The sequence below is a fragment of the Sturnus vulgaris genome, chromosome 4 (genome assembly GCF_052056855.1).
Source record: "Sturnus vulgaris isolate bStuVul1 chromosome 4, bStuVul1.hap1, whole genome shotgun sequence".
Classification (NCBI taxonomy): Eukaryota; Metazoa; Chordata; class Aves; order Passeriformes; family Sturnidae; genus Sturnus; species Sturnus vulgaris.
Genome location: NC_142246.1, coordinates 46009956 through 46037810, shown reverse-complemented (window position 1 = coordinate 46037810; position 27855 = coordinate 46009956). Strand labels below are relative to the sequence as shown.

The 27855-nt window shown below is 39.5% G+C and overlaps 1 protein-coding gene across 2 annotated transcripts; it reads left to right on the top strand.

Moving 5' to 3' along the window:
• Positions 1-27855, top strand: UBA6 (ubiquitin like modifier activating enzyme 6). 2 transcript variants are annotated; one of them, XM_088163793.1, is made up of 34 exons: positions 1-153; positions 437-564; positions 2804-2866; positions 3746-3840; positions 4605-4633; positions 5385-5479; positions 5976-6087; positions 7229-7309; positions 7860-7982; positions 9786-9909; positions 11136-11239; positions 11662-11724; positions 12194-12270; positions 12935-13001; positions 13406-13549; positions 14205-14272; positions 14540-14618; positions 14809-14889; positions 15245-15322; positions 16533-16714; positions 17059-17164; positions 17895-17984; positions 18094-18174; positions 18735-18863; positions 19699-19750; positions 19857-19920; positions 20753-20822; positions 21454-21525; positions 22499-22616; positions 23521-23714; positions 24836-24963; positions 25749-25836; positions 26208-26302; positions 27570-27855. In XM_088163793.1, exons 3-34 carry the CDS (start codon positions 2826-2828, stop codon positions 27703-27705), a joined length of 3066 nt encoding a protein of 1021 aa, XP_088019919.1. In that variant the 5' UTR covers positions 1-153; positions 437-564; positions 2804-2825; the 3' UTR covers positions 27706-27855. The 2 variants fall into 2 exon arrangements, with proteins under 2 accessions (XP_088019919.1, XP_088019920.1); XM_088163794.1 differs by having other exon boundaries at positions 71-196.

The following is a 27855-nucleotide window of genomic DNA, read 5'->3' as shown; positions in this document are numbered from 1 at the left end:
AGGGCGGCACCGGCTCGGCCCGGCCCCCCATGTCGGCGCAGGCGGGGAAGCGCCGCGGCACCGACGCTGCCGCTTCCCACCCCTTTCCTGCCTCTTCCCCCGCCGCCGCCGGCTGCGCTTGGGCCTGGATCGCCGCGCCAACGCTGCTGTGGAGTTAGGAGAGCGGGCGGCGCCAGGGCTGGGGCCGCAGAGGCGGGTGGGGCACGGCGAGCCCGGGGTGGTGCGGGCGGGTGGCGGTGCCCAGAGCTGCGAGAGCGCCCCGAGAACGGCTGCAGTCGCCAGGCTCTGCTGGTGTCGGGGTGGTTCCGAGGCAGCCTGTGGGCTCTGTCGGGGTTCCCCGCTGCAGATCCAAGGTGTCGCTGTTTCCGCATTAGCCCGGTTGAGCAGGAACTGGATTTGAGCCTCCTCTCCCCTCTCTTCCCCGCCTACTGAACAGGGAGCCTGCATCGACTGGGATTAGCTGCTGAAAGCTCCGGGTCGGTGGGATGAGTCCCGGCCTTCGTGCTGTCCCAGCGTGCTGAACAGCTAATAGTTAACACTGCTTCAGCCTGCGCTGACTCGGAGGTAAGAACACTGTGAAACCAGCACACCGCTACAGCTCCGCTGTGCCTTTGCTGCTCTTCAGAGCATCTTAGTCCTTCTTGGTAACATGTAGCTTCTCGGTTTGTCTCTGGGTTATGTCATGCAAGCAGCTAAGGCTTTAAAAAATGAGGAAAATTACTTAAACAGTTAAATACTAGGCTGATATTAAAACTGATAGTGTTGGCTTTTAAAAGGAAACAGACATATATGTATAAACATTGAGCCTCTGGTAAGAACTAGGACATAATGTTAGAATGACTTTTTTACATGCATTTCTTTGAAACAGATTCAATACTGGTGGAACAAAAATGAGAAATTTCTTGGATGCAGAAATACATTAACCAAGTTTGTTCTACAGTTGCATCACCATTAAATCCTCCTTGTGGAAAGGAGGTATTTTTCACTCCCTGATGGGTGCACTGGCAGCATCTCAGTGCTATAACTGACTGTAGGAGGAGAATGAGGAATTAAAAAGTATATTGAAAGAGCTACTGTCAAATGAGTCTGTGTGAAACAGGTGGCTGAGTTTCTCTTGCCAGTTGGTCACACGTCCTAGTTCTTTACAAAAGACTGTTTGGGAGGGCATAGAGGTTGAGATGCCTGTCAGCAACCACAGCAGTGGAAGCTGAGCTTTTTTATCTGGGAGTGGATCACTTTCCCCATCTTAGTACCACAATCCTTTTATGTTGTGTAGTCCCAGAGTGCCTGTGCTGTTTGTAGAGAGTGATTGTGGAGGAGCAGAACAGCTGTGGTCTGTTACGAGATGATGCTGGTTTGCTTTGAGGGGGACTTCCAGTCTTGTGTCTCAGGCAGTGGCTGAAATTAAGACCCTGATTTAAGCAGGGACTGAAGCCTGTGACTGTAAGATGTCGTGTGTTGCACTCTGGCTTGAGATCTGGCTCTAATAAAATGGTCATTGCTTGTCTTCAGCCCATGTGGTATCAAGGGCATTGGAGCTGCACTGAAGTGGCTGGTGGTGTGGACTGTGATGGAGCTGCCTCATGCTGACTGCCTTGAGTGCTAGCAGAAGTATAGGAATTAGTGTCTACACTATAGAAGAGCTTTGTGGATGAAATTTGTGGCCTGTATCCAATATAACCCTGTCCCTTGCTGTGCTATTTCAGTGCTTTCTAAAAACCAAAAGGATTAATTTTGGGTCGGAATGCTGTAGTCACCACGTTGTGACAGATTGCAGGTGCCATGCCTCGGAAATGTTAAAACGTTTGCCGAAGTCACCTGAACAGTGAACAGGAATTCGAATTTGGGCAGGTTTGAAAGCTGTTTTAGGGTATATCTGTGCTCTTCAAATAAAAGTCCTTAATATATCTGGGCTCTTACTTTTCAGTCTCAGGAGAGAGCGGATTGGCAGCTATATGTAGTTTCCAAGGCAGTTTGTAGAAAGCTGAAGTAAGATATGTGACCCAGAACATCAGTTGCTATCACTACTACAGAAGTACACATGAGGTCTGTTTTGGTCATCCTGTGTTTGGCGGCAGTCAACCTGCCAGGTTCAGGAAGCACCAGTTCCCAGTATGCATTAGTAGGAAACAAGGTGCCCAGGGGCAGCTTGTTCCTAATCCTGGTGCCTAGTTATCACGAACTTAACAATGAAAACATACTTGTTAATAGCCAAAGGCCTTAATAGCACAAATTATGTTTTTTTCTTACAATCCTATCAAACTGTCTAACTGCAATGTCTTAGTTAAATGTTGCAATACTTCAGATCTTTGGATGTTGGTTTCTTGAGTTAGCTGAAACACTTGTTTCTTAAGGGTTTTCAATTAACAGAAATAATGTAGCATAAATGCCAATTTCTAGCCATTCAGTGTTCTTCTGTCTTCTTTTCAAAAAGCCCAGTGATCAACCCAAGTTGATTAGCTTGGAGCTCTTTATATAAAATTAAGTTGCTCTTTCAGTAAATCTAACTGTGGCAAATATGAGAAGTAAGTCTTCTATTTCCTCAGTGAGGAATTGAATGCCTGTATTTTGAAGGCATTTATTGAAGATTTGGGGGTTCTTGTCCTTCTGGCTGGTGTGTATTTTCCTTACCCAGGTGCTGTGGTGTTCCACAGGCTTCTTAATGTTCAGAGTGATTCCAGTGTAACATCACTTTTCTATATTTCAGTTCCTTTAATGAAGAACTGAGTGGGGCAGGGAGGGGGTGCCAGCTGTGAAATTGCATCTAGCATAACCAGCTCATTTATTTTTGTAATCCTTCTAGTGTAAATAAATCACATTGAATCATGGCAGCAGACTCTATGGAAATTGATGATTCTTTATATAGGTAAGATTATCTGATTTTTAAGCATTGCTCCTGACTTTCCAGGAACATTTACATTTACATGCAGTAATGTTGTAATTTCATTCATCCCTCATCCTTTGCTGTGCTTCTCAGTCCCCATCATCAATATCTCTGTTACCCTCCAGACTTCAAGGGGTTGGATTTTGAGGGGTTTTGTAGATTAAAAAAAAAAAAATTATTTCTTTTGGTTTAGTTTTGTTTTAATTTGTTAGCTGGGAGTGTCTTGAGATCGTTTGGCATGGTAATAGTTCATAAAGTCTCTACTGGGACAAATGTATCCCTGTAAAAGCATGGTGGGATGAAACGCTTCTTTGTATATAAAAAAATAAATAATTAAAAAATGTTTGTATGAAGAACAAATAAGACTTCTTTTTAGTTTGGTGCAATACTTCTGGTGTTGTGTCACTTTACTTTTTGGCAGTAGCCTCAGGAAAGTTGTTCTTTTCCTTGTTGAAAAAGGTGACGTTTAGAGTCGTAGAGTTTAATTGTACAGTTGGAAGTTAGGACTCTTCCAGATTTCAAGATCTGACTACAAAAGCTGTGTCACCCTCTGTTTTGAAGATTTCTGATAACAAAGAAATTCTTTTGCATGCTTGTATCTTCAATAGTTCGTTCCAAAAACTTTGTTTGCCATGAAGAAGTTTTGTACTGATTTAATTTTATTTATCTTCTCTAAAACCTGGCACTGACAAGGTCTATACTAAATCCATTTTGCTGTATACATTGTGAGTGCAAATCTTATGTTTGCATGATAAATATTTGAATTTTTAAAGTTTTTTAATGACTAGGAATTCTTGACTTGCTTTAATATGCTTGATTTTGTTTGTATCTTGCTTTGATCTGAATTTGTCTTTGCTGTAGTCGCCAGAGATATGTTCTTGGAGACACAGCAATGCAGAAGATGGCTCAGTCCCATGTGTTCCTGAGTGGTGTAGGTGGCCTTGGTGTAGAGATTGGTAAGTTAGGTAACATTTATTTAAGAAGACACAAGTGTGTGTAAACATACTATCCCAGAGTACTTGTAAACCATAAATTTAAATACAGTAAGCATATCTGAACTATCAGAGTGAATTTATGTGTGCATGATGCATATTACTAACATTGCAGATGCAGGAAGGATCCTGGACTTAAGTTCTCATTTTACTAGGACAACATTTCAAATCTTGTGTCCTGGGTGAAAGTTTAGGGTAGGTAATCCAAGTTACTCCTTTAGGCATCAGTATCAATGAATGTATTATAGGAATAGTTATAGCCCAAATTTTTCCCATGTGTGAAATGGGAGGGTGTGTAGGAGAACAGAACTGCCCTGATACAAGAGACTCCTTTAGAATTTCCCTTACTCCTCATGAGCTCCTCATTGTTTTGGCTGGTTCATGCCTATTACTCCTTCAGTTGGCTGTAGTGGTTCTCTGCAACAGATGCCAGAAGATAGTCATGGGGTTTTGCAGTTTATTGTCATTACTATTTCTGTAATCACAATTGTGGGATGAACAGCTGACAAATGACAAATATAGAGAGTCTTTTTAACCCTGCTTAGGTTATTTTGCTTTCATGGGTGCTGTAGAATGCTTGAGCCAAATGTAAAAGAGAAAAAACCCTTAAGGTATGAAATTCTTAACAACGAAATACTATTATTATTTACCTGAATAACTATCCAGTTACAGATTTGCAAGTAACCTGCAATAGTCTCTTTCTCTGTTTTTGCTTTTTGTTTTTTCAGCCAAAAACATCATTCTGGCTGGGGTAAAGGTATGTAAAACAATTCTGTTGTTGGGTATTCTTGGGTAAGCATGAGAAAAAGGCAAAACACTACTAGCTAATTAATCTGTTTTTCAGTAGAAGAGTTGCAAGACATTTGAGAACCTAGGGGTGAAAACTTTCAGTAATCTGGATGTTCTAGTGGTACAGTCAGAATCTCACGTTAATGTCCACTGCATTCTGAAATAGCTCATAAAATATTTTAGCCAGCTGCTGATTAGATACTGAATCCTTTTGTACAAAGTGGCTTCTCCTAAATGGAATGGTCTACTACTCAAAATATGTTATCTTATTTTGTCATCTATTAGAATCCTTTTGTGTAGGCATTAGAATGGTTGGGTGTTTTATTCCAACAGCTGCTTTTGTGCTGCTGTGATTAATTTTATTTGCAAGAAGCTTTCCAAAAGAAAAAATTCAAATGAGTCCATTAATTTTCGGATCACAATTGCCCCTGTATCACAGTCTGGCAAAAATCATCCTTGATATTTAAATGCTATCTGTAATCACTGCAAACTGGGAGGAAAATGCTGAATGAGGTGTACATTGCAGTTGTGTTTTGCTCTCTCAAACAGTAAGAGTTTTCTTAGGAAAGAGGTTGGAAGAGCTTTTTCTTATATGTGCTGCAGCTAAATCTTCTGCAGTGTTAGTCCTCCAGTATTTTATGTGGGGCTTAATCCATATTTTTGGGTGCTGTGACCTTGTATATTTCTTCCAGCAAATGCTTTTTGACAAACTTTCTTAGGCTCTTACAGTTCATGACACCAAGCGCTGCACAAAATGGGATTTGGGGATCAACTTCTTCATCCATGAAGATGATGTTACCAGTCAAAGGAACAGGTTAGTGAAGTCTTTGGAGTGAGAGAGGACTGAGCTTGACAGTCTCATCAGCATCAAAAACAGCACTTTGTTGTCCAAGAGCTGCTAGTACATATCAGTTACCTGTTAAACCCTTTCTATAGAATTGCTGGCTGTGAGTACAGTGCCCAGGTAGCTATTAGAGGAAGTCTAGACTGGGACTGAGGTTCTCAGTCACAACTGTTACTGCTTGTAATGAAAATTTAATAGTGGGACCAGCATGCATTTCTTCCTTGGGCTTTCTCAGCCACCTGTACAAGACTGGATAACAGCCATGACAGCAGACCATCTGTGAGTCCTGTGGGATATTGGACACACCAGTTCTCTTCAGACCTGCGAGGAATTGAAGTGTTTGAGTTGTTGGTTTTTGCCCGGAGACATTGTGAGAGTGTCTTGTAGGGCATGTGTAGTATGAAGTTCTGTACTGAAAATACAATTTTGTAGATATCTAAAAAATTGAAAATAGCTTTTCTTTCAGGGCTGAGGCCACACTTCCTCGTATTGCAGAACTCAATCCATATGTCGATGTAGCAGCATCAACTGTGCCACTAGATGAAACTACAGATCTGTCTTTCCTAAAGCACTACCAGGTATGTCACTCTTAAAGCAGTTGAGCATACAACTTGGATTTTTTATGTAAGTAAATAGAATGAAGAACTTTGAAGTATGTTTTGAGATTATGTAAAGAGAACAATAGATCTTGTATTTGGACTCATGAAGTTTTGTGCTTGTTTTTTTCAAGACTGAAACAGTGGGTTTGTGTTCCCATCGCTTTCTTAGTACACTTACTATGGAATTTGCTATGAAAAAAGCTAATATATAAATATATAAATATAATATTTATTTTTATATTTATTGTATTTATATATATATTCTATATAAATATATGTATAATATAAATAGCTAAGTGGGGTCACTGTACACATGTTTATCTTTGAAAGTGAAACCGTGACCTTTCTTTGCAGCTACATAGCACAGATATTCTACATACGTTCTATGTGCTGTACTCTAGGCAGCAGAAACTCAGGCTATATAGTTAGGTCATTCATGTATGTATGTAAGGAAATGTAACTGCCCTCTGAGTGAGGGCACTTGCAGTTGTTCAGTCAGTTGTCTCCTACCTGTGTGCATGGCTCAGTCTGAGTGGGGAATCTGTACTGTGTGTTTTACATAGAAGCACACCCAGTTTCTGAATGTCCCAGCTACAGCAGGCCTTTTGTAACTGAATGGGTTGCAGTGCATGTGCCTTGAAATCCAGTATTGTCCTAGGCATTAAAGGAATGCGTGTAGAAATTCTGTGTCTGCAATTTTATGACCACAAATACTGGAAGCCTATGCAGACTTCTTGGTGTGCACTGATGAGTATTATTTGTATTTGTTTGCTAGCTTTAATCCTAAAATTCAAAATCTACATTTTTGCTGAGATTATCCATAACTGTTTTGCTAAATATTCTAATTAGGTTTTTAGTTTCACAGCTGCAGTTAAAAAAAAAAAAAACAACCAACCAAACAAAAACCTGAGAATTTGTTGTTCCTACTCTTACTCATTTTGTTTCTAGAACTTGTGGGGTTCTGCTTTAATGAGAAAAGTTACTCAGTACTCTTTTTCTTAAGCATGGAGGATAGGAGTCAGGACACCTAAGAAACTTACTCTAGGTATTAAGTTTTCCCATAGCCTGAAGATACTGATTACTTTAAGTGTCTTAGAAATATTTCTGTTCTTCTTCATAGTGTGTCATATTGACTGAAGTAAGTCTGTTGCTGCAGAAGAAGATTAATGACTTCTGTCATGCTCAGCAACCACCTATTAAGGTAATAAAAAAACGCAATGCATGAATAACCTGTACAGTGGGCATTCTGGACCCTCAGGGTGTTCTTTCAAAAAATGGATAAGGCTGGTTATGGGGTATATAAGTCAATGCAGATGGCATGTTGATGGAGCAGCAGGAGTTTTGGGAATTCAGTGCTTCTACTAGTATTATCTGGATACCAGCACAAGTAACCACAGCTTTGTCCTTAATTAAAAAGCAGTAGTGTTAAATAGTTTTCACTGTTAACTCAAAATGGAAAGAATGTGCTGAGACTGAAGGACATTCTGAGGCGGAATGTAAGAGAAGTAGAAATGACAGCATTTCACTGTGTAGTAATGTTGTTACTCTTGTGTTGTGAATGGGCTCAGAAATGCTCCTGCAGGTTTAAGGTCGGTTGTCAGTACTGTGCTGTGTAGTCAGTGGCCTGAGTACACAACAGTTTTCCACTGTAGAATTAAACCTGCTGGCCTTCGACAAGGTCCACTGTGAGGCATCGTATCTTTGGCTTGTGCTGTTTTAGGGATACTCATGATTTTTACTTTCTCTTGTAGTTCATCAGTGCAGATGTGTATGGAGTATGTTCACGTTTGTTTTGTGACTTTGGTGATGAATTTGAAGTGCTAGATACAACAGGAGAGGAGCCAAAAGAGATCTTCATTTCAAATATAACACAAGTAAGGAATAAAAGTCATTGTGTTGCTTTAACTATTTTTAAAAGGACTCTGAAAAGGAGAGTGTCAGAATGCTTCACTTGAGCAGCCTGCTAAACAATTTGGAATTGGCATTATAGAAAAAGCAAAGTTACTTTGGTTACTTTTCAAGGATTCTTACCCTTTCCACCTGGTTGTTACTTACTATGTAACATACAATACTGATTTTTTTGAATTGGGGAGAGAGTGAGAGAAAGAAATGTGGAGATGTAGAAAGAAAAGGATGTAACTTTGGAGTGGGAATAGGGTAAGTCTTCTAAGGAAGCCTGCAAATAGGTGTGAAAAGAGCTCTTTTTATAAGAAACTGCAGCACTTACAGGTGGGCTACTGTAATAATCAAGGGGATCGAGAGCATATTTTGAAAAGAAATTTAAAGGTTATTTTAACCTACCAAAGCAGAGAAAATGAGAAGGGAATATTATTGCTAGTCCTTCCAACACAGAATATTAGGATGTCCATTTAATCTTGTATTACTGTTTTATAAAGAGAAATTACTTTAGGTCCTTTTTTTAGTTCCGGAAGTCCAGACAGTAAGCTCACTCATCCAGCAGGAAGTCTTTTGTCCTATCTCCAGTCTAGATATAATAATAACCAATCTAGGAGGGGTTGTACAACAAGTTTGGTTTGGTCTGGATTAATGTTTATGATATGATGATTTGGGTAGCCTGTTCCTTGGTGTCTTTAAAAGGAAATGGATGACTTGATTGTTCTCATTAATTACATAAGGAGTACACAGCTTCATGGCTTGTGCTGATTACCTGCCAAGTAATGAATATAGGAATGAATATATATTTGTATATACGTCCTGTGTTTAATAATCTGATACTTAAATTTAGTTGTATCTTCTTCCACTCTGAAGTGTAAAACTCATGAGAATTAAAACTCACTACCATCAAGTGGATGTTCTTGTCCTGTAGACAGGGTCAAGGTGGCACTGTGTCCCAAAATCAGAGCAGATTTTCTCCAGTCAACTCCTTTGCTGTTGTTCATTGTCCACAGAGAATGTGGCCACTGTAATTAAGTTCTATGCCACTTAAGTGAAATCTTTCTTACCGTGGGGACTCAGGAATGAATGAGAGGAGACTTTATAGGCCAGGCTTGCTTGCAAATCCACCAGGTTACAGTCTGAGATGCCACACAAGGTCTTGATGAGCTGTGTTCAGACTGCAGTGAGGTCTCTGTGTGCATGGCAGGTTGGCATCACATCCTGTAAGAGGATGAGGTATAGTCTGAGATTCCTGCAATTGTCAGCTTGTCTGTGAGCTGCTGAAGCTGTGTTTCTCCTGTATGCTGTCCAACTTTTTAAGCTTCCAAACTTGCAAGAATGATTTTGGATGTCCTTTCTAAGGATCACACAGAAAGGAAACATGGAGTAATAAGAACCATACACATGACTGTTTTTTAATGCCTCTGAAAATTTATTTGCACATGGGGACTATTTTTATTTTGAAAAAGTGGGATAAGTCTTCTGCTATTTCAGAACAGAATAGTGGATTTGACTGCTGAGAACTAGGAAATGCAGTTTGCTAACATACCAAGAACTGGAAACAGTGAAAATGAAAGTTTGTGTTGTAGAAACACTGTTAAATTGAAAATTATAGGACTGAAAAAGTTGTCATAGGTGACTGTCTTGCTGTGACAGAAATGGGATGCTAAAAGTATTAGAGACTGCAGTTTCAGCAGAGAAAAAGCTGTGTGCCTGCAATACAACGCGACCCCTTTGCACAAGACACTTTCTTCCTTGCTGACTGCCATTTTTTATTTCAGTCAAATCCTGGTATTGTCACTTGCCTTGAAAATCATCCACACAGGCTTGAAACAGGACAGTTCTTAACCTTTCGGGAAGTTAATGGAATGTCATGCTTGAATGGATCCACACATCAAATAACAGGTAAACTGCTGTTGACTCATTTGCAAGGTACTTATTTTCTGGCCTGATTTAGTCGTTGCAGTGTTAGTTATCATAGTCAGAGGAGTGCTGGGTTGTGCGGACCTCCAGTGAACTTGCACAAAAAAATTACTTTTTGGTGCAGAGGTCTTCCTGGTGTTGTTTTGATGGGCTTTCCATTTAGTAAAGTCTACCTGAACTCATCTTGCTACTTAAAGAGCCAGTGGAATTGCTCAGCTCAAAATGTGCAATTTAGTTGGCAGCCTCTGAGCTGACCATCATTCTTCTGCTGATGAAACTGGTTTGGTATTTGGAGGGTCCCATAATGCCTCTTCTTGTGTCATAGTTTTGGATGCCACTTGGTGTGCCACTGTTGGCCTTGTAGCTTTTTTGAGTGACAATTTAAGTGTACAGGATGCATTGACAGCATTCTAAGAATGCTTTTGGAATTATTTTCATGGTTTATATCTACCCTGCTTTATTCTACTTCATGCACGTCTGAAGGCATTCCACTTGGTTCCTTTTGGATGCTGTGGAATTTTCCAGTACCCAGATCTGAATATCTGTTTGTTTGGAGCAGAAGAGAGGCACAAGTGGGTGGGGGTTGGTTGGTTGTTTTTAACTGTTTTGTGGTCTGACACAAAAAACCAGTACCTTGAAACATGTGCTTGAATCTGTTTCCTCTGGGCCCTTGCAGTTTGCTAGAATTGATCCTGCAGTCAGTGCCTTCCTCCTATTCATGGCTTAGCTTTTGGTTTTTGTTTTCCATGAATTAACAATTTTTCTGTCTTTTTGCCTTGCCTGAATGATGCTTCCATGTATGAGGGGCAAGATGTGACAAAATGCTTCAGCTGTCTTTTTTGATTGCCTGTAGTTCTCATCACAGGGCTAAAATCCTACTCAGAGCAGTTAATACTGAACACTGCTGTGCACAGTCTAAAGAAAATTAAACGTGATTTCATTTCTGTTACAGAGCTGTCGTCATCATCGGAATTCTTGTTAAATCTGCTGCCACTTAAAAAAGCTCATTTCATAACAGATCATGTGAAACTAATACTTTGTCCTTTTAACAGTTTCTATTAATCCTGTTAGGAGGATCAGCTTCGCTTATGCATTCAAAACAAGGTTGATGTAAAATTGAAGCACAAACTGCCACTTTGTTGAATACAGAACTGTAGCATCCAATGACACTTTGAATTATCTGTCAGTTTAATATCTTCTCTTTTCAGTGGTCTCACCTTATTCCTTCAGCATTGGTGATACATCAGAGATGGAGCCTTACCTGCATGGAGGCATAGCCATGCAAGTGAAGATGCCCAAGATGTGTTACTTTGTAAGTGTGTGCTTGACAGAGCTGGATTCTCAGGCATTAATTCTCTGAGCACTCGAAGCAGAGTTCAGCACGTATATGTTTTCTAGATATAGAAAGGATATAGAATATCCTTTGGAAGGGACTCACAAGGATCATGGACTCCAGCTTTTGGGACTCTGCACAGGACAGCACCAAAAATCACACCCATTTAAAGATGAATCTTGCTACTAGGATGTGAAACATCTTTCTAACCATTTTTGATAGAACTTGCAGTAGATAATTATTTTTGCATCTAGCGTGGCATGAATAATGAAGAGAGCATTGGCAATGCTAGTGAGAAAGGATATTTATTTCTTAATCTCTATAGGAAGAGTATTGTTTTATCAGGTAGCAGTGGCTGTTGTGTTCCTAAGTAGTGTGTTGTTGTCATTCTGTTTTTCCAGGAGCAGCTGGAGAAGCAGATAACAAATCCATTATGCGTTGTTGCAGATTTTAGCAGGCCTGAGGTAATTAGCATGTGGGGATTTGGGCATAAGTGCTCTAATAGCAACAATATGTGGATTGTAATCTGTCGCTCTATGTTTAGAATAATATAACTTCTACTTTTTGTCCTTAATGCTACGCTTTGTTATTGATGTTTGGCAAAATGCAATGCATTATAATGACTCGTTAAAAGCAGATTACCACACTTTGCAATTTCAGCTCTAAATTCTTTTGGGGAGTCTTCATTTGGACTTACTTGAAGTGGATGCTGAATGCGTGTGAAGGGCATTGCATTACTATGCAATGCTTTTTAAAAAAACATTAATAAACGGTATTTCAAATTCACTTTTTAATGTTATTTTAAAACTTTTTTGAGCATTGTACTTAAGAGACAAGAAATGAAATGGTAACAGAAGAGTTCAGATAGTTGTTTTTATATACTTCATTTCTCTCTAGTTTGTAACTGATCAACAGCTGTTGTTGTCTCAACAGGCACCTTTGCAGATCCATGTTGCCATGCTTGCCTTGAACCACTTCCAGGAGAGCTTTGGTCGCAGACCAAACATTGGGTAAGCAGCAGTTCTGTGTTTGCTAAGCATTGAATCAGACAGATCTCTCCTTTTTGTGTAGTTACTGGCTGGCTGTGCAGCATGGTACTTTCCTGTCTGGTACCTGATAGACCACGTAAAAATGGGAAGATGAAAAATGTTACCTGATGTATGTCTAGGTGTGTAACAAGGCTTTCCCAATATTAGCAGTGACGCTTTCTGGGCCCAGATAGGCAGAAGATACTTCTGGAGGAAGGCCGCCTCTGTTCTAGTTTTTTCACACCGATCCCAATGTGGGATTGATATGGAAAGTTTGTTTCAGTGATCCTGAATTATCTTGTAGTTCATGGATTTAAAAAAAATTATCTGACTGATTTGGGTTTAATTTTCAGTGTTCTTAATTCAGCTGCAGTTCTTGATGTGTGTAATTTTGAGTTAAATGAGACAAAATTACTTAAAAAGTATAAGTCTTAAGACTGTGCGTGCACATGGGCTTTTCCATTGAGACTCCTGTTCCTGAGCTAACCTTAACATTTAGAAGTACATCTTGAATGCTCACTGTTAAGGATAATGTGAGATTCCAAACTTCCTACTGTATCCATTGCTTTTTTCTTCCATTGACTGTGTTTCTAGAAGAACTCTGGAATGTTTAAGTCATCATTATTGTTTCTACCCTGGTGTCTAGATGCCTTCAAGATGCCGAGGAAATGCTGAAAATAGCCATGTCTATAAGTGAAACACTGGAAAAAAAAGTGAGTAAGGAGTCATTGTCATTATGAGTCACTTCTTTATGTACTCATTTACTTGCCTAAAGGTCGTGCTTTAATTGTTGGTCCTTGTTCTGGCCTTTGAATCCATCTTTAGATGGATCAGTGGGCTGTCTGAAGGCCATGTGAGGAAATAGAATGGGATTTCAGCATGTGTTTAACTGAATGTTGACCTGACACGAGGGCTGATCCTGTGGCGATTGAATCCAGGTTTTAGACAAATGCATACGACAAATACAGGATATATAGTGGATCTGTCTTGGCTGGAAACTTTTTTGCTAGTCAGAGTGAAATAATCTGTCTTTTACTGAAAAATAATGGTCTGTGAAACTATCAAACACTGACTTGTTCAGTGAGTGGTAAACCTGTTCCTGTGTCTTACTTTTCAGCCTCGGGTGAATGGAGATGTGGTGAAATGGCTGTCTAGGACTGCTCAGGGATTTCTACCTCCTTTGGCTGCAGCAGTGGGTGGTGTTGCTAGCCAGGAGGTCCTGAAAGCAGTAACAGGAAAATTTTCTCCATTGCAGCAGTGGGTAAGGCTGTCTTGTTTTTTGGATGGTTATTTTGCTATCTTATGAACGGACAGTTGTGTGTAAATGCTGTATGATCAGAGTAACCTGAACAACTTCTATAACATGGAGCAAAAAAAAACCCGAAAAAGTGGTGTTTTTATGTGTACAATAAAACAGCCAGTTTTAGTTAAAATTTTTGTATTTGGGGTTCATACAGCACATTGTTTTTTCCACACGAGCAAAAAGAGCATTGGCTTGTCACTGCATGGATGTAAAGGTGTGATACAGTGCAGATACCAGCTGACACTACTGTACATAAGAGCACAGCTTTCAAACTCTCAGAATAAATGTCAGAGTATCAGTTAGATTAAAAAAAAGTCACAATCTTCATAGTTACCTATGGAGGGGTAACATGCCTGTCCAAAGTCAAAAGCTCACCTGTTTGAGTGAATGTTTTTTCTCCCTCTGTGCCCAAGTGCTTTTTCCTGTCCACTAAAATTTTGAAGTGAACTGTAGGGTACCAGGATGCTGTGTAGTCTTCCACTGACAGTAAAACTTAGTGCTTCTAAATTTCTAGACTGTTGTTCACACAAAGTAGTTAGTTTTAAAATTAAAATAACATGAATGTTTTTCACAGGTTTTTATTGGATTTTTTTCTTTTTTCATTTTTTTACAGCTATATATCGATGTGTTAGACATTGTAACACCTCTAGAGAAGGTGGGCTCTGAGGAATTTCTCCCACGGTAAATATGACTACAATCTGCTGGCTTATGTACTATTCACATCTGAGTCTCTAGCAGGCACAGATGTCTTTTAAAGTTAATTCAGTACTGTTTGCTCGAGAGACAGGTTTGGGGTTAAGAATGTGTGTCCTATTTCAGCATGGGATGAACAGGAATTATAGAGTCTGACTTTCTTAGTTTATGTCAAAGTGCAGTTTGGCATCAGTGGCACTACCATGATAAACAGCAGCTTGAAGTCTCCTGTTTTTGTCTCCTGTGCCTGCATAGGGGAGATAGATACGATGCCTTGAGGGCTTGTATTGGAGATTCTCTGTGCCAGAAGCTCCATGATTTGAATGTTTTCTTGGTGAGTATGACTGACACTGTTACAATGTCTGCAAATGTTTTGTTGGTACAGCTAATGCCCACTGTCCTCAAAATACATGAGGGCAGCTCTAATATGTGACACTGCAGAATAAAAGGTCCAGAATTGCAGTGGGACTTGTTTTTGTGGTTTCCACTTATATTTCTGATTCTGCAAATGTAAAATTCTTTAGGTTGGCTGTGGAGCGATAGGCTGTGAAATGCTGAAAAACTTTGCACTTCTTGGTGTTGGTACTGGGCACGACAAAGGATTGGTAAGTCACCTGTTAACCTTACTTCTCATTAGAAGTAATGTGACAGGGAAGAATTAAATAATTAGACCACTAAAATTGTTAAAAGCCTGTGTCTTATTTTATGCTGATCTCTGTGCAGAAGATACAGTGGCCTTGGCATAGAAGGGTATGCAGTTAGAATACTTGGAGCAGTGTTGCTATATTTTGATTTTAAAACAAAATTTAGTCAGTCAGTATAAGCAAAGCTTTAGCCACAGTGGATGCCAATAGCAGTGTTTTGTTTTGCCAAGTGTCTATAGAAGTTTCATCAAGATCATTGCTCAGTGTTACACTTAAATTGTGACTTCAGCTGTTCATTTTGCCGTTTCTGACTTAGGTTACAATTACAGATCCAGATTTGATAGAGAAATCCAATCTGAACAGGCAGTTTCTTTTTCGACCTCATCACATACAGGTAGGCTTTCTTATTGAGTAAATTTTCTGGACTATTGTGTTTCCCTGCCCTGTGTCCCCACAGAGAGCTGAACTTGAGTGTCTGTCCTTCTGTCCAGAAAATACTTAAAGGCTGTTAATGATATCTAGGGTTTTTTTTAAACAGTGCCTAGAACTCCAGTGGCATCCAACTCATCACTAGTATCAGTTGAGTAGAATTGTCTTGTCTAATCTTAATTTGTACTGGTGCTTTTGACTAATGAAATCTCTCGAATTTGACAGTTGGATGAGTACTGTATTGTGTAAGAGCCTGCCATGGGTTACTATGTCAGAAATGCTCTACTATGCCATTGAAATTTGGAGAAAATAGAACAACAGAAAATAGACAGTGCTGGCAGAAGTGTTCTTAATAGAGCTCAATAGTGCTGCTGCTGATGGCACTTGACCAAAGTTGGTGTCTTCTGACTTAATTCAGTTTTCACTAAGCTGGTAAATAGTTTTGAAAAAGCCCAACATGTACATAACATAGAAGCTGTTTGTTCTTTAGAAGCAGAGAGAACATCCCCATACTTGCAAACACAGCACAAAATAAAGAAGGTGGCTTAAATCTTGACAGCAATGTGGAAAAAGGTTTCATCTGCCCAAAACCCAACAGTTGAATTTTTTGCCTCCTGTTTATGTGTAACAAATCTAGGATTGCACTTTGGATGGATAGATAAATGCAAAGTGAACCCTGCAAGCTTTTAGAAGCCACAGGCTTGAGTGCTGATCCCTAGATAATTGTGGTATGGCTAGAAGTGTCGGGTAGGAAGAACTCTCTTTCAGTTTAGGTTCTGAAATTGATTTTGTGGGGGAAATACCTTGTAGTAATGTGATTATTCACAGGTGCTTGATGTCTGTGCTGCATAGACACAGAGTTACTGATGGGTTTATCCTCAGACAGTCATGAGCTCCCTTCTTTAGAAGAAATTCTTATGAGAGGCAGCACTGAAACTGAAACTCAGTTTCAGTTACTTGATAAACCATTTAAGCACTTTAAAATAAAAAATAAAACTAGATTAATAAGATATTTATCAGCGAGGGAGGCATATGATTAAAAATGTCATTTATTTTATGTTTTGCATAGTAACATTTGTCAGCGAATTTTGTCTGATCAGTAAATGAAGTCGGAATTTCTGTGTCCCTGATGTTCTTTATCTTCATATTGCTGATCTCTGTATTTATGCTTTCAGAAACCTAAAAGCTACACTGCAGCAGAAGCAACTCTGAACATCAATCCTTACATAAAGATTGATTCGGATATTAATAAAGTTTGTCCAGCCACTGAGAACACTTACAGCGATGAATTCTACACCAAGCAAGACGTGATTGTGACTGCTTTGGACAATGTTGAAGCCAGGAGATATATTGATAGGTAGGGGGTGGAAGGGAAGCAAGGGCAACTGTTAATTTCTGGTGAGGATGAGAATATTCTGGCAGTTTTAAAGTTGAATTATTTAAGCATAAAAATATGTTTTTAAATTTAAAAGGAGAGATATTGACATTTACAAATAATTTCTAATGCTCATAATCCACATACGATGAGGTGTATGGTCTATCTTGATCTAACCTGAATAATTCTTATTAATCTCTTTTTTTCCTGAGTTTGGTGTAAGCTTTCCACTCTTGTGAAAGTACATAGAGACAACTCTGGTTGTTCGCAAGGCAAGAATGTAAAGATTGTTCTGTGCTCTGATAGTCTGTGTCTTTCCATGTCAGTCGTTGTGTAGCAAACCTGCGTCCTCTTATAGACTCTGGAACTATGGGAACAAAAGGACACACAGAAGTTATTGTGCCCCATCTGACAGAGTCCTACAATAGTCATGTAAGTTTTTCAAGACCATCGCTCACCTTCTGTAGCTTGTCCCATGATGCCCTCTGATTCTTTGATCATTTTTATGTGTCTTTCTAAAATAAGTGGCCTATTTGAGCTGCTGAAGAACAGCACTGTTAGGAAATAATTACTTCCTTTTGTTTCCCATGAGTTTTTCTTCAGAAACAAATTTGAGCAGTTCTTTATAAGCATACATAACAGTTCTCTTTGAATGGGAAAGGGGAAAATGAACCTTCAGACTCTGTTGCTGATAGACATTACCTGCAGTATCTCTCTGTTTTAAGTTCTTGTGGAGAAATTCATTGTGGAGAACACCATGAAAGAGTGCCATGTGGCCAAAGAGAGAGCATTTTGAGCATTCTAGCTGTCTTGTTAGGGTCCATAAAGAAGTTTTTCTGGCCTTGAGTGACAGGGCATATTTCATGTTGAAAGTGTACGTGAATGCCAGCTGTACATCTTGGAAAAGCTAGCTGACAATTTCACCTGTTGCTTATGTTTCATAGTTCAGTTTTGCTTTCCAGTGTTGAGTTTACACAATTCCTCATAAAGAAGAATTGACAATTCTAGCCAGTGTTCATAAAACAGATTTCTAAGCATAAAAACCACTTTGTGTTTTATAACAGTGGAATTTTTAGCTTATGTAGTGCACAAGTTCTTGGTGCTATTATTAGCAATTAACCTGGATAAGCCTGTATTGACATGCAACCCTCCTTAATTACAGCGGGATCCACCAGAGGAAGAAATACCTTTTTGCACCCTGAAGTCTTTCCCAGCTGCTATTGAGCATACAATACAATGGGCAAGAGATAAGGTAATGGATTAAGCTTTCTGGCATTCAGCACAACTCCATGTGTGTTTGGAAAGGTGGGCATCTGATATACTTCTTGCAGAATGCCACATTTGTTCTTTTTATTTTACAGTTTGAAAGTTCATTTTCTCACAAGCCTTCGTTGTTTAACAAGTTCTGGCAAACCTATCCATCGGCAGAGGAAGTTTTACAGGTAAGGGAATGTTGCCTTAGGGTAAAATAGAGGGTTTAAACTGCTTTATGGATTTTGTTTCTATTTAAGGCCAGTGAAATTAGGGTTAGTTGCTGACTTTTTTCAGAAAACCTGAAGACTTACTTAGCCAAGTCGTTAGTTTAGCATATGAACAGTATTTCTGGTGTGTCCCATAATTAAAAGCTTCTCCAGCTCATGGGTTCTGTACGCGATGTAGAAATACCAGAAAAGCTAAGACACTGCTAGTATGTGCCACACTGATGTGTAACTAGCTGAGGAAAATGAAAGTAAGACTGAGTTTGACGTGAGTTCAAGTAGTATTAAATTAGATTAAAATTGTTTACTACTTTTTCTTGTGAGTCTGTAATAGCCTGTGGTCCAAAGGGCTGGTGAAAGTAAATGGGGAAAAAAACACACTGGAGAGGAGCGCATAAAAGATAATATTTGATGAAGTGAACCTCTGTTTCCTCTTGCCTATGGATTAATAAAAACATATTTACTGTTTGACTGGATTAGAAGGAATCTTGTCTGTTTTAACATTTTCATGTTTCTTCATCTAGAGAATAAAATCAGGAGAGAGCTTAGAAGGCTGTTTTCATGTTATTAAAACTCTCAGTAGAAGACCTCGAAGTTGGACTCAATGTGTAGAACTAGCAAGAGTAAAATTTGAAAAGTATTTCAGCCATAAGGTAGGTAAGACTTATAAATGAGGTAGCAGTAGACTGATGAAGATTTTAGAAAACTTGGTGGTCCTAATAAAGAGGTGTCCAAGTCTTTGCACTCAATTCCATCTCTTCATAAATAACAAACTATATTTGAAACCTAAAAATGCTGCATCCCTTTCTACTGTAGCACTTCTACGTCTGGTGTATTAACTCACTCTTACTATTAACTACTCTGTTCTATAGTCTTCATGCAGTTTTCTCGGCATTTTTCCAGTGTTTTCCAAAGTATCAGGATTATCAGATGTCTTTTATTAGGCTGTGAGTTTTTGTTTCCCACGCTAAACTCCCATTTACTGAACTCGCCTTCATAACCTGATTTTCTCAAAGATTTTTCTGAAATAAGAGCCATTCATTCTGACAGTCTGGTCCACAGTGTCACTTAAAGTATGTGTGTAATTTTGTAGGAAAGATGGGATTGGGATGTTGTGGATTAATAAACATTCCTGAGAATACAGGATCCTTGGTGGTAGTTGTCACATTGAGAACATACTGCATTCCAAATTGTGAATACATATGCAAAAATCCTGAAGTGACAATAAGATGGGGGAGAATGCTTTGCTTCTTGGATTAAATGCCTTGCTTGAGCTTTGTAGAGATGAGGTGACTGTCATCTCTGTTCTGTGAATGAAATGGGCAAGCACTCTGTCTAGTAGTACTTGTCTTTAAGCTGTCCATTATGACAAAGGTACTTCATGATTTTATTAACTCCTTAAATTACTTCAGCTAGATTGACATGACCACACTAAATCAAGCCAATCTATGTGACAAATTACTAAAGCCTCTCTGACTTTTCTTCTAGGCTCTTCAGCTCCTTCATTCATTTCCCCTTGATACGCGACTGAAAGATGGAAGTAAGTATAAATGCCCCTTTATGCCTGTTGAAAATTCATGGCATATGTCATGTTTTTGCTGCTCCTGGTTCCTTAGGATTTCGTCTAAAGTCTGTTTTCCTACCAGGTTTGTTTTGGCAATCACCAAAGAGGCCTCCTTTCCCTGTGAAGTTTGAATTTAATGATCCTTTGTAAGTATGGTACTGTCCCAGATGCATTATATAGCATCCTATAAAACTCACAGCAGGAAGTGCAAGGCAGTGGCTTTATAGTCTTGGAAGTTGGACTAGAACTGATAGGTGTTAGTGCACAGTCTTACCCAGTGGCAGATTTGGTGAGCTGTCAAATGCTTTCACTGCAGATCATTTAACTTTCACTGACATGGGATTGGAGGATGCTGTTCTGACATCTAATGTGAAATGGCTTAGAACAACCCACTTCATGTCTTACATAGCTGGAGAATTATTGAGTTGATGATGTCACACCTTCCTGCCCCCACTGTCTGCATCATAAAATGCAGGATGTGCCAGATGACCTAGTGAAGAGACTACTTCTCTTGTTCATCACAATTTGGGTCTGATTTAGATGGCTTGGGTATTACAGATAATTTAAAAAATTCATGTGGTTGATGGATTAAAAAGTTTTTATCTGCTGTATATCTACAATTGATTTGAGAAAATGGATCACCATTTTTAGTTTTAGTGAAAACTGACGTCATGGTAAATATCTAAGTAATTCTGAGATTAAACTTTTTATCATATTGATGTCATGTGAGCATTTGTAATTGTTTTCTTGACTACAGACGTTAAGGAGATGCAGTTTTATGACTCCACTCATCAAAATTTGCTTCGTATTGGGGACAACTTCTGAGTCACTCAAAATGTATTGTTTTGTACTGTGTACACTGAAGGATGGAAATTCTGTTTCTCAGTATGTTTGTTCAAGATCTCAAACATGATTGCAAACCTTTGGGCAGCTAAAGTAGAAAAAACAACCACCCAAAAAGAATGCTTTTTTCTTTAGGCACTATGGTTTCATCGTGAGCACGGCAAAACTCTTTGCAACAGTGTACTGTGTTCCTTTCACAGAAAAGGTAATCCAGACTGTAACACTGTTCCCTTAACTTAACTTAGTCTTCAGTTTTGGCCAGTTCTTTTCAAGAGCCAATTCAAGTGATTCTTACAGTAATCTATGCTTCAGCACTGGCTGTTTGGCAGCTGCTTAAATTTATTTTCCTTATTTAAATCCCTAACCTAGAGAAGCAATGAGTAGTATCTTGGATATTTTCAGTGAGCACGGAACCTTCGAAATTATTATTTTCATGCAATATCACTACTGAACTGAAAGAAAATCTCTTTAAGGCTTTTAAAAAATTAAGTATCTTAGCTATGCTATAGGGTTTGGTTTTTTTTTTTTTACTGCTTACAGCCTCTGCATTGCTTAGCCTTTGTTTTTTCTTGTTTGTTTCTAATTGGACCTTCCTGTAAGTCAGGTTTCTACTTCTGTTCAGTTTTCAAGTGCTAGGCACTTCACACTGCTCTGGTTTGCTGTGGCAAATTGTCACTTGGTGTTTTAATGATGATGTTTGGCTGAAACATCATTGAATATCTGTGAGACTTTTTGGGTCCAGTAATCTTTGAAATCTTATTGTATTTACAATCTTTTTATGCAGGTTTTTTTTAGTTGATGTGAATTTTAATTGCTTTTCTTCAAAACCATAATAGGACTTGTCAGAGGAAACCATTTTGGGGATTATTTCATCTGTGAAGGTACCAGAGTTTAGACCTTCAAACAAAGTAAGTGTGTGTCTCGGTTTGAAAGACAGGTATTTTCTAAGGAGAGGTGAGAACCCCTTTCCTGAGATGCAGAGTGCAACCCCCTCCCTTCTAATTATTATCGTTTCAAATCAGAGGTTTTCAGACAGGAGATATGGGGATAGGAGTAACAATTCTTTACTGATATTTAACAAGGCAAAATAGCAGAAACAACAACAGCTATAAAAATTGACAACAAAACAGAACAGTATAGCTCAGTTCCAGTCCCTTTTGGCCAAGGCCCTCTTTCCCTGCGCTCAGTTACCGGTGCTGTGGGCAGGGCAGGTCCCGCGCAGTCGAAGAGGGTTGGGTGATGGTGGCAGCGGCCCAGGGGTGAGAGGGATGGAGGAGCGACTCCCCCTCACGGTGTCGGTCGTGGTGCTCGGCAGAGTGTCTGGAGGTAGTAGGATGAAGTGGGAAAGCAGCAGAGCGATGTCCAACGGCAGGGAACGTGGATCTCGGCGCTGGGATGGCAGGGGATTAGAGTCTCTACAGCCTCTCCCTGCTAACTGTGCCAGTGTTCAATCGTCCTCACAGTTTTGTCTGGGATGTTTTTGTTTGCTTCTTTTTCTTTGAAGTATTTTTCTATGTTTCATAGGGAATTTTATGTGCTTCAGTTTGTACCCTTGTGCTATCACTGGCCACAGTGAAAAGAGTTTGGCTATGCTCTCTGTACTTCTCCCCCATGAGATACTTGTACACATTGATAAGATCCCACTGATGCTTGTCTTTTCCACTCTGAGCCATCACAGCTCTCTCAGCTTCTCCTCATATGAGAGATGCTCCTGTCCTTTAATGTTCTTAGGAGCTTGTGGCTCGACTTGGTCCAGTAAATCCATGTTTCTCTTGAGCTGGGAGGAAAGCCTGCAAGGAAGACAGGAAATTTAGTACACTTGACACTTACGCTGTATGAAGTTTATGCATTTTATTACTCAAGCACTGCACAAACTTGCAGGTTGTACAGACTGATGAAACTGCAAGAAAACCAGATCATATTCCCGTCAGCAGTGAGGATGAAAGAAATGCTATTTTCCAGCTGGAGAAGTCTATACTATCCAACGAAGCTCTGGAAAGTGAGTAGTGCAAACCAGCTTCATAGTTTAGTAATATCCTACGTTTGCATTTTCCACTAGTGACATTCAGATCTTTGGATGAAGCAGTTCTGGAATTCTGCAAGAAGTAGAGCTGATACCTCTGTATCAGCTGGCACCTCTGAAGTGCCATGCAGATACCTTTTCCTGTTGCTTGACATTGCCCTATGGGTCTGTATTTCTGAGATTCCTGGAAGTTTTAGGGCTTTCTGTTACACTTGCTTGTAATTACAACACTGATGACAGCAAGCAGGCAGCAGCGGGGAATTGAACTCTTAAGGAGGAGAAGGGTGGTGGCTGGATCCCAAGTGATTCTGGCATGAGAAGGCTGAGAGTCACTACTTAGAGGTCTCAATCTGAGATGATCCTAAATTGTAAAGACTGTTACAAGTCGTTCTCAGCATCTTTTAGATTTAAAATGAGGATGCTCACATCCCATTTTTGTGCCTGCCCACATGAAGAGGTCACTGGGCAACAACTACATGCCAACTTTTTTAACCCATAAATCCAGGAGAAAGATTACCTTATCCCTAACTCATCTCATGGAGTGTCAACCCAAAACTCTGAGTCCAATGCTACTGAGTCCATATTTTGGTTTTTTTTGCAGATAAGCTAAGCTTTACTGAGGTGGGGGTGTATGAGAAACATCCATAGGAATGTTCAAAATCTATTATTGGTGGTGCAAGGAAAGTAAAACTACAGAGCTCTGTTGATTATTCATTATTCACTTTTAGTAAGTGGTATTTCCTAGCATAGGAAAACAAGAAAGGTACCAAGCTACAGGATGTGAAATTTGTAATTTAACGTTCTAGTTCCTTTAAATTATGTTTATGACATCTTCAGTTTTCTAATAATAATTTTTGATTTTTTTTTTCTTTATGAGCAGCTGACTTGCAAATGAAGCCCATCTCCTTTGAGAAAGATGATGATAGTAATGGGCACATAGATTTCGTAACAGCAGCGTCAAACCTGCGAGCCAAGATGTACAACATCGAACCAGCAGATCGGTTCAAAACAAAGCGCATTGCTGGAAAGATTATTCCTGCCATTGCAACAGCAACTGCTGCAGTATCAGGGCTGGTGAGATTGATTTTTAAATTGCGTATTTCTTTCTCTTACTGCTTCTTGCCTAAAACTGCTATTGTCTGGGTATTGATTACTGCTGCCCTGACAGAGGCTCATTTGAAGAAATGGATTTATTTCTTATGTACCAGTAGCAAAGGTCATGCTTGGTTCTAGATGTGGTTGTTGAGGAATATAGTACAGGTAGCTCAGTGTGGAGCTGTAGTGCCAGCTGAAGATTGAGCTCTGGGTGGGAGCCTCAGGCAAGAGGTCATGAACTGATGCTGACCCTTTGCACAACAAAGGGCACAGGGACTTGAGGCCATGTGATCGGACACTCAGAGACACAGCAGAAGCCGAGGACTGGGCTGGAAGATCCTGGACTGTTGAGCACAGAGACTGTGAGGGTACAAAAGCCCAGGCAGTCCTTTGTTCAGGACCCCTACTCCAAGGCACCAGCTTGAGTTTACTCTGTTGCTACCATGATAAAATCACCGAAAGAAACCAGAAATCTGAGACTCCTGCTAAATGAACTCAGGGTCCAGCCAGCAAGGAAACCTTGTCTGGTTGTGAGAGTGGGATGAGTAGTGAGGCAGTGATTGAGAAGCCACCCACTGTGAAGGGGATTCAGTCCCAGCAGTGAAAGTCTTTGGTGGTGTGAGTGTGGCTGCTGGAGTGGCTCCTGAATGGTCAAAAAGGAAAGTTGCTTAACGTGGTGAGCCTTTGGTGCTTTTATTTTTGATTTGCAGCACAAAAAGATGGGTTGGAATTCAGCATTTTGGTTTGTTTTCAGCCATTAATACTAACTTCCATCAGAATGCCACTGCCAAGAGTAGAAAGGATCTGTTCTGTAGTAGTTCACGTTGCATCTCAACAGAACCTAATGCTTTGTGGAGATTGCATAAACCAAATTTTGAAAGAGTACTACATTAAGAACAGTTTTGAATGTTTTAAGTGTTTCTCTTGGCTGCTGCAGAATTTATTTCAGTGGCATAGTGGGTTGCATTTCGATGTTTTTTACTCTGCTGATTGGACAAAGGCTGATCTCATTAACAAATTCCTTGGCAGTTGGCTGGCCTCTAAACTACACTAAACTTGATGACATTAAAATCTAATGAGTAAATTCTAATTTACTGCAGGTTGCACTGGAACTCATCAAAGTTGTGGGTGGCTACCCACCTGATGCATACAAGAACTGTTTTCTGAACCTAGCCATTCCCATAATGGTCTTTACAGAAACCGCTGAAGTAAGAAGAACGGAAATCAGGTAGGAAGGACAATGGCAGAAGGGCAAGGAAAACCTACTAATTGATGTTTAGAACTTGCTGAACCATTCCAAAAAGTGTGAAGTTTGAATAGTTATTAAATCCAGATATCCACATTAAGGCCTTATGCATTCACATAGCAGAGCTACGATGGAACAACAGCTTATGGCCATTCTCCAGTTAAGTATTCTAGATATTCAAGGGTAGTTGTTTACACTTGAAAGACGATGAATTGCTTCATCCTTGCTATCAAATTCTGCTATATCCACTTACCGTGTACTGCTAGAGGTGCTAATGATCCTTGTAATATTGCCAAGAATGTCCCATAATGCATTGCCCAAGAATTTCCTGTTTGGAAAATGCAGTCCATATTAATCCGTCCTAATTTTAAAAACAGCCTTTAAAAATTTTAAGGCTTAGTTTGTTTTTCAATGGAACCTGTTACTTGTGAGGCTTGAAAAATTTAGAGAAAAGTAGATGTGTGGCATAGATCTTAGGAAACATCCCGGGCATGCTTTTGCATCTTGTTCAATACAAGAGCTATTTTTCAGTAGGTCTGAAATCTCAGTAACTTCGCTGTCAGATACCATGTTTACTTAGAGGTTCTTACTGTGTCTTATGCTTAGCAAGGTCAGAGGGCTGGAGAAATGACAGCAGAGAGGGAAGAGATTTTTGTTCAAGATCAAACAGCACACTGCCAAGAAGACATGGCAGTTCGTCAACACTCTTTTAAAGGGAATGACTGAGTTCACGTTCTAAAGTAACAATCTTTCACTTTTTAAAACAGAAATGGGATATCATTTACCATTTGGGACAGGTGGACAATTTATGGGAAAGAGGATTTTACTCTGTCGGACTTCATAAACGCTGTCAGAGTAAGTTATCTACTGTCCTAGGTTAATACCAGACAAAAGGAAAGAAGTTTCTTATTTTGGATTGTTTAATTGTGTTTTGTTTTCTTTTTTATTTCCATAAAGTTACTGTTCAAACCAGAATAATTTTAATAATATCTAATTTCAATGGGCATGTCTCTAAGTAAAGGCATCCAAGCCTGTTTTCAAATTCCTTGTTAATTCAGTTGGCCCAAATGTATCTTAATAAAACTTTGTCATCATCCATGCATTAGCAGGTTTTCTGGTTTGAATCCTATGGATTTGAGTAATTAGCTGTAGTATTAGCAGCAGTAGTATCGCTGGTTTGGGCAGCTGTTCTAGTCTTTTAACCAGTTTCAATTTGTGAATTCCAGGAGAAATACGGAATTGAACCAACTATGGTTGTACAAGGAGTCAAAATGCTCTATGTTCCTGTGATGCCAGGCCATATTAAAAGATTAAAGTTGACGTAAGTATAACTGGAAAATGGATTTTGGGATGCAAGTGCACATAGAAATTATGTTCATTGCTTTTATCAAAAGGACATGTAATACATGCATGACAGCAGTATTTTTCTCTCAGAGTGGTTTCTAGCTATTAATACTTCAGAAAAAAAAAGGATAATTTCTTTCTCTTCTAAAAAAAAAAAAAAAAGAAAAAGTGAATTAACTTCTGTGATGAGGAAAGCAGACTTGCAAAATGCTGCTTTTAACTATTGAATACCAGAAGGAGAACGCTAAAGAAGTCTGGCAGTAATTTTTTGGGGGAAAAGAATGTACCATGGTTCAAGCAGAACAAGACTACTAGAAACTTTTGAAACTGGCTTAAAATTAATGCTGATATTTCACAACTTAGCTCTGAAGGAATAATGTATTGCTTGCATAAGATTTCTGGAAGTCTGTTCAATTATAGTAATTGCTTGAGATTCTACATCACTTTAGCCCTTTTAAAAATGATTACATTTACAAAGGCTTTGCAATGCTGCTTACAGACAGGAAATTGAGGAATTTCACCCTGGCAGTTTGGCAGGATGTAAAGGCAGGGCATTGGGTTTTGACTGAAGGCCTTTGCAAAATAACAGCCAGATCTCACCCATGCTCAGTTCTGCCTTACAACTGTGGATTGAACTACTTTAGCTCAAAATCTGTTCCTTACAGCTCCTGTGAAGTGTGTGCTAGTCAGTGCTCACAGACTTCGCTGAAGCAAGTGGATGCACTGATCAGTACTGTTTTGGAGGCCTGCCAGTAGGTATCAGGCAAAGAAGTATGAGCAAGCTACTTCAGATTCCTGGGGATAGAAGAGCTGCTGAACTGTAGAGTGCCTGGCATACTAAGATGACAATTTACAGCCTGTCTCCAAAAACATTGCTTATATGCTTTCTCTTACAGTTGTATAAATAATTTTGAATGAGTGGGGTATGTAATGAAGTCCAAGTCATGGTATGAAGCTGCCTTCTTGAGAGTATCAGGATTTTTTACCACTTTGAGACTTTAAAGGGCTGTGTCTGTCAGGAAAATGGAGTATGATTTGCTGAAGCTCAGGTGGAGGAACAGCTGGAGGAACAGATTTGGTGTGCAATTGAGAGGTGCCTTATTCTCTATTTTAACTTGGTCTAGTATGCTGGGCCAGTGCATATTGCTGGCAGTGAAATTCCTCCTAGTCTGGCCCTGAGTTCCCACTGCCTATCCTCCTGGTACTAGAAGGAAATTTATGAACTGTTCTTCATTTCTTTATAGGATGCAAAAGCTTGTGAAACCATCAGCTGATAAGAAGTATGTGGATTTGACAGTATCATTTGCTCCAGAGACTGATGGAGAGGAAGACTTGCCAGGGCCACCAGTGAGATACTACTTTGTTCAGGAAGACAATTGATGGTAGAAACACAAAAGTCACTCATGGACCATTTGTTCTGAAAGGAGTGTACTAATTTTCAGCTATTAAAGATGGTACTATATATTTCTTTTTGGTGAAGCCTTAATTAAATGGTGATAATCAGTGGCTTTGCACTGAAGACAAACTGGA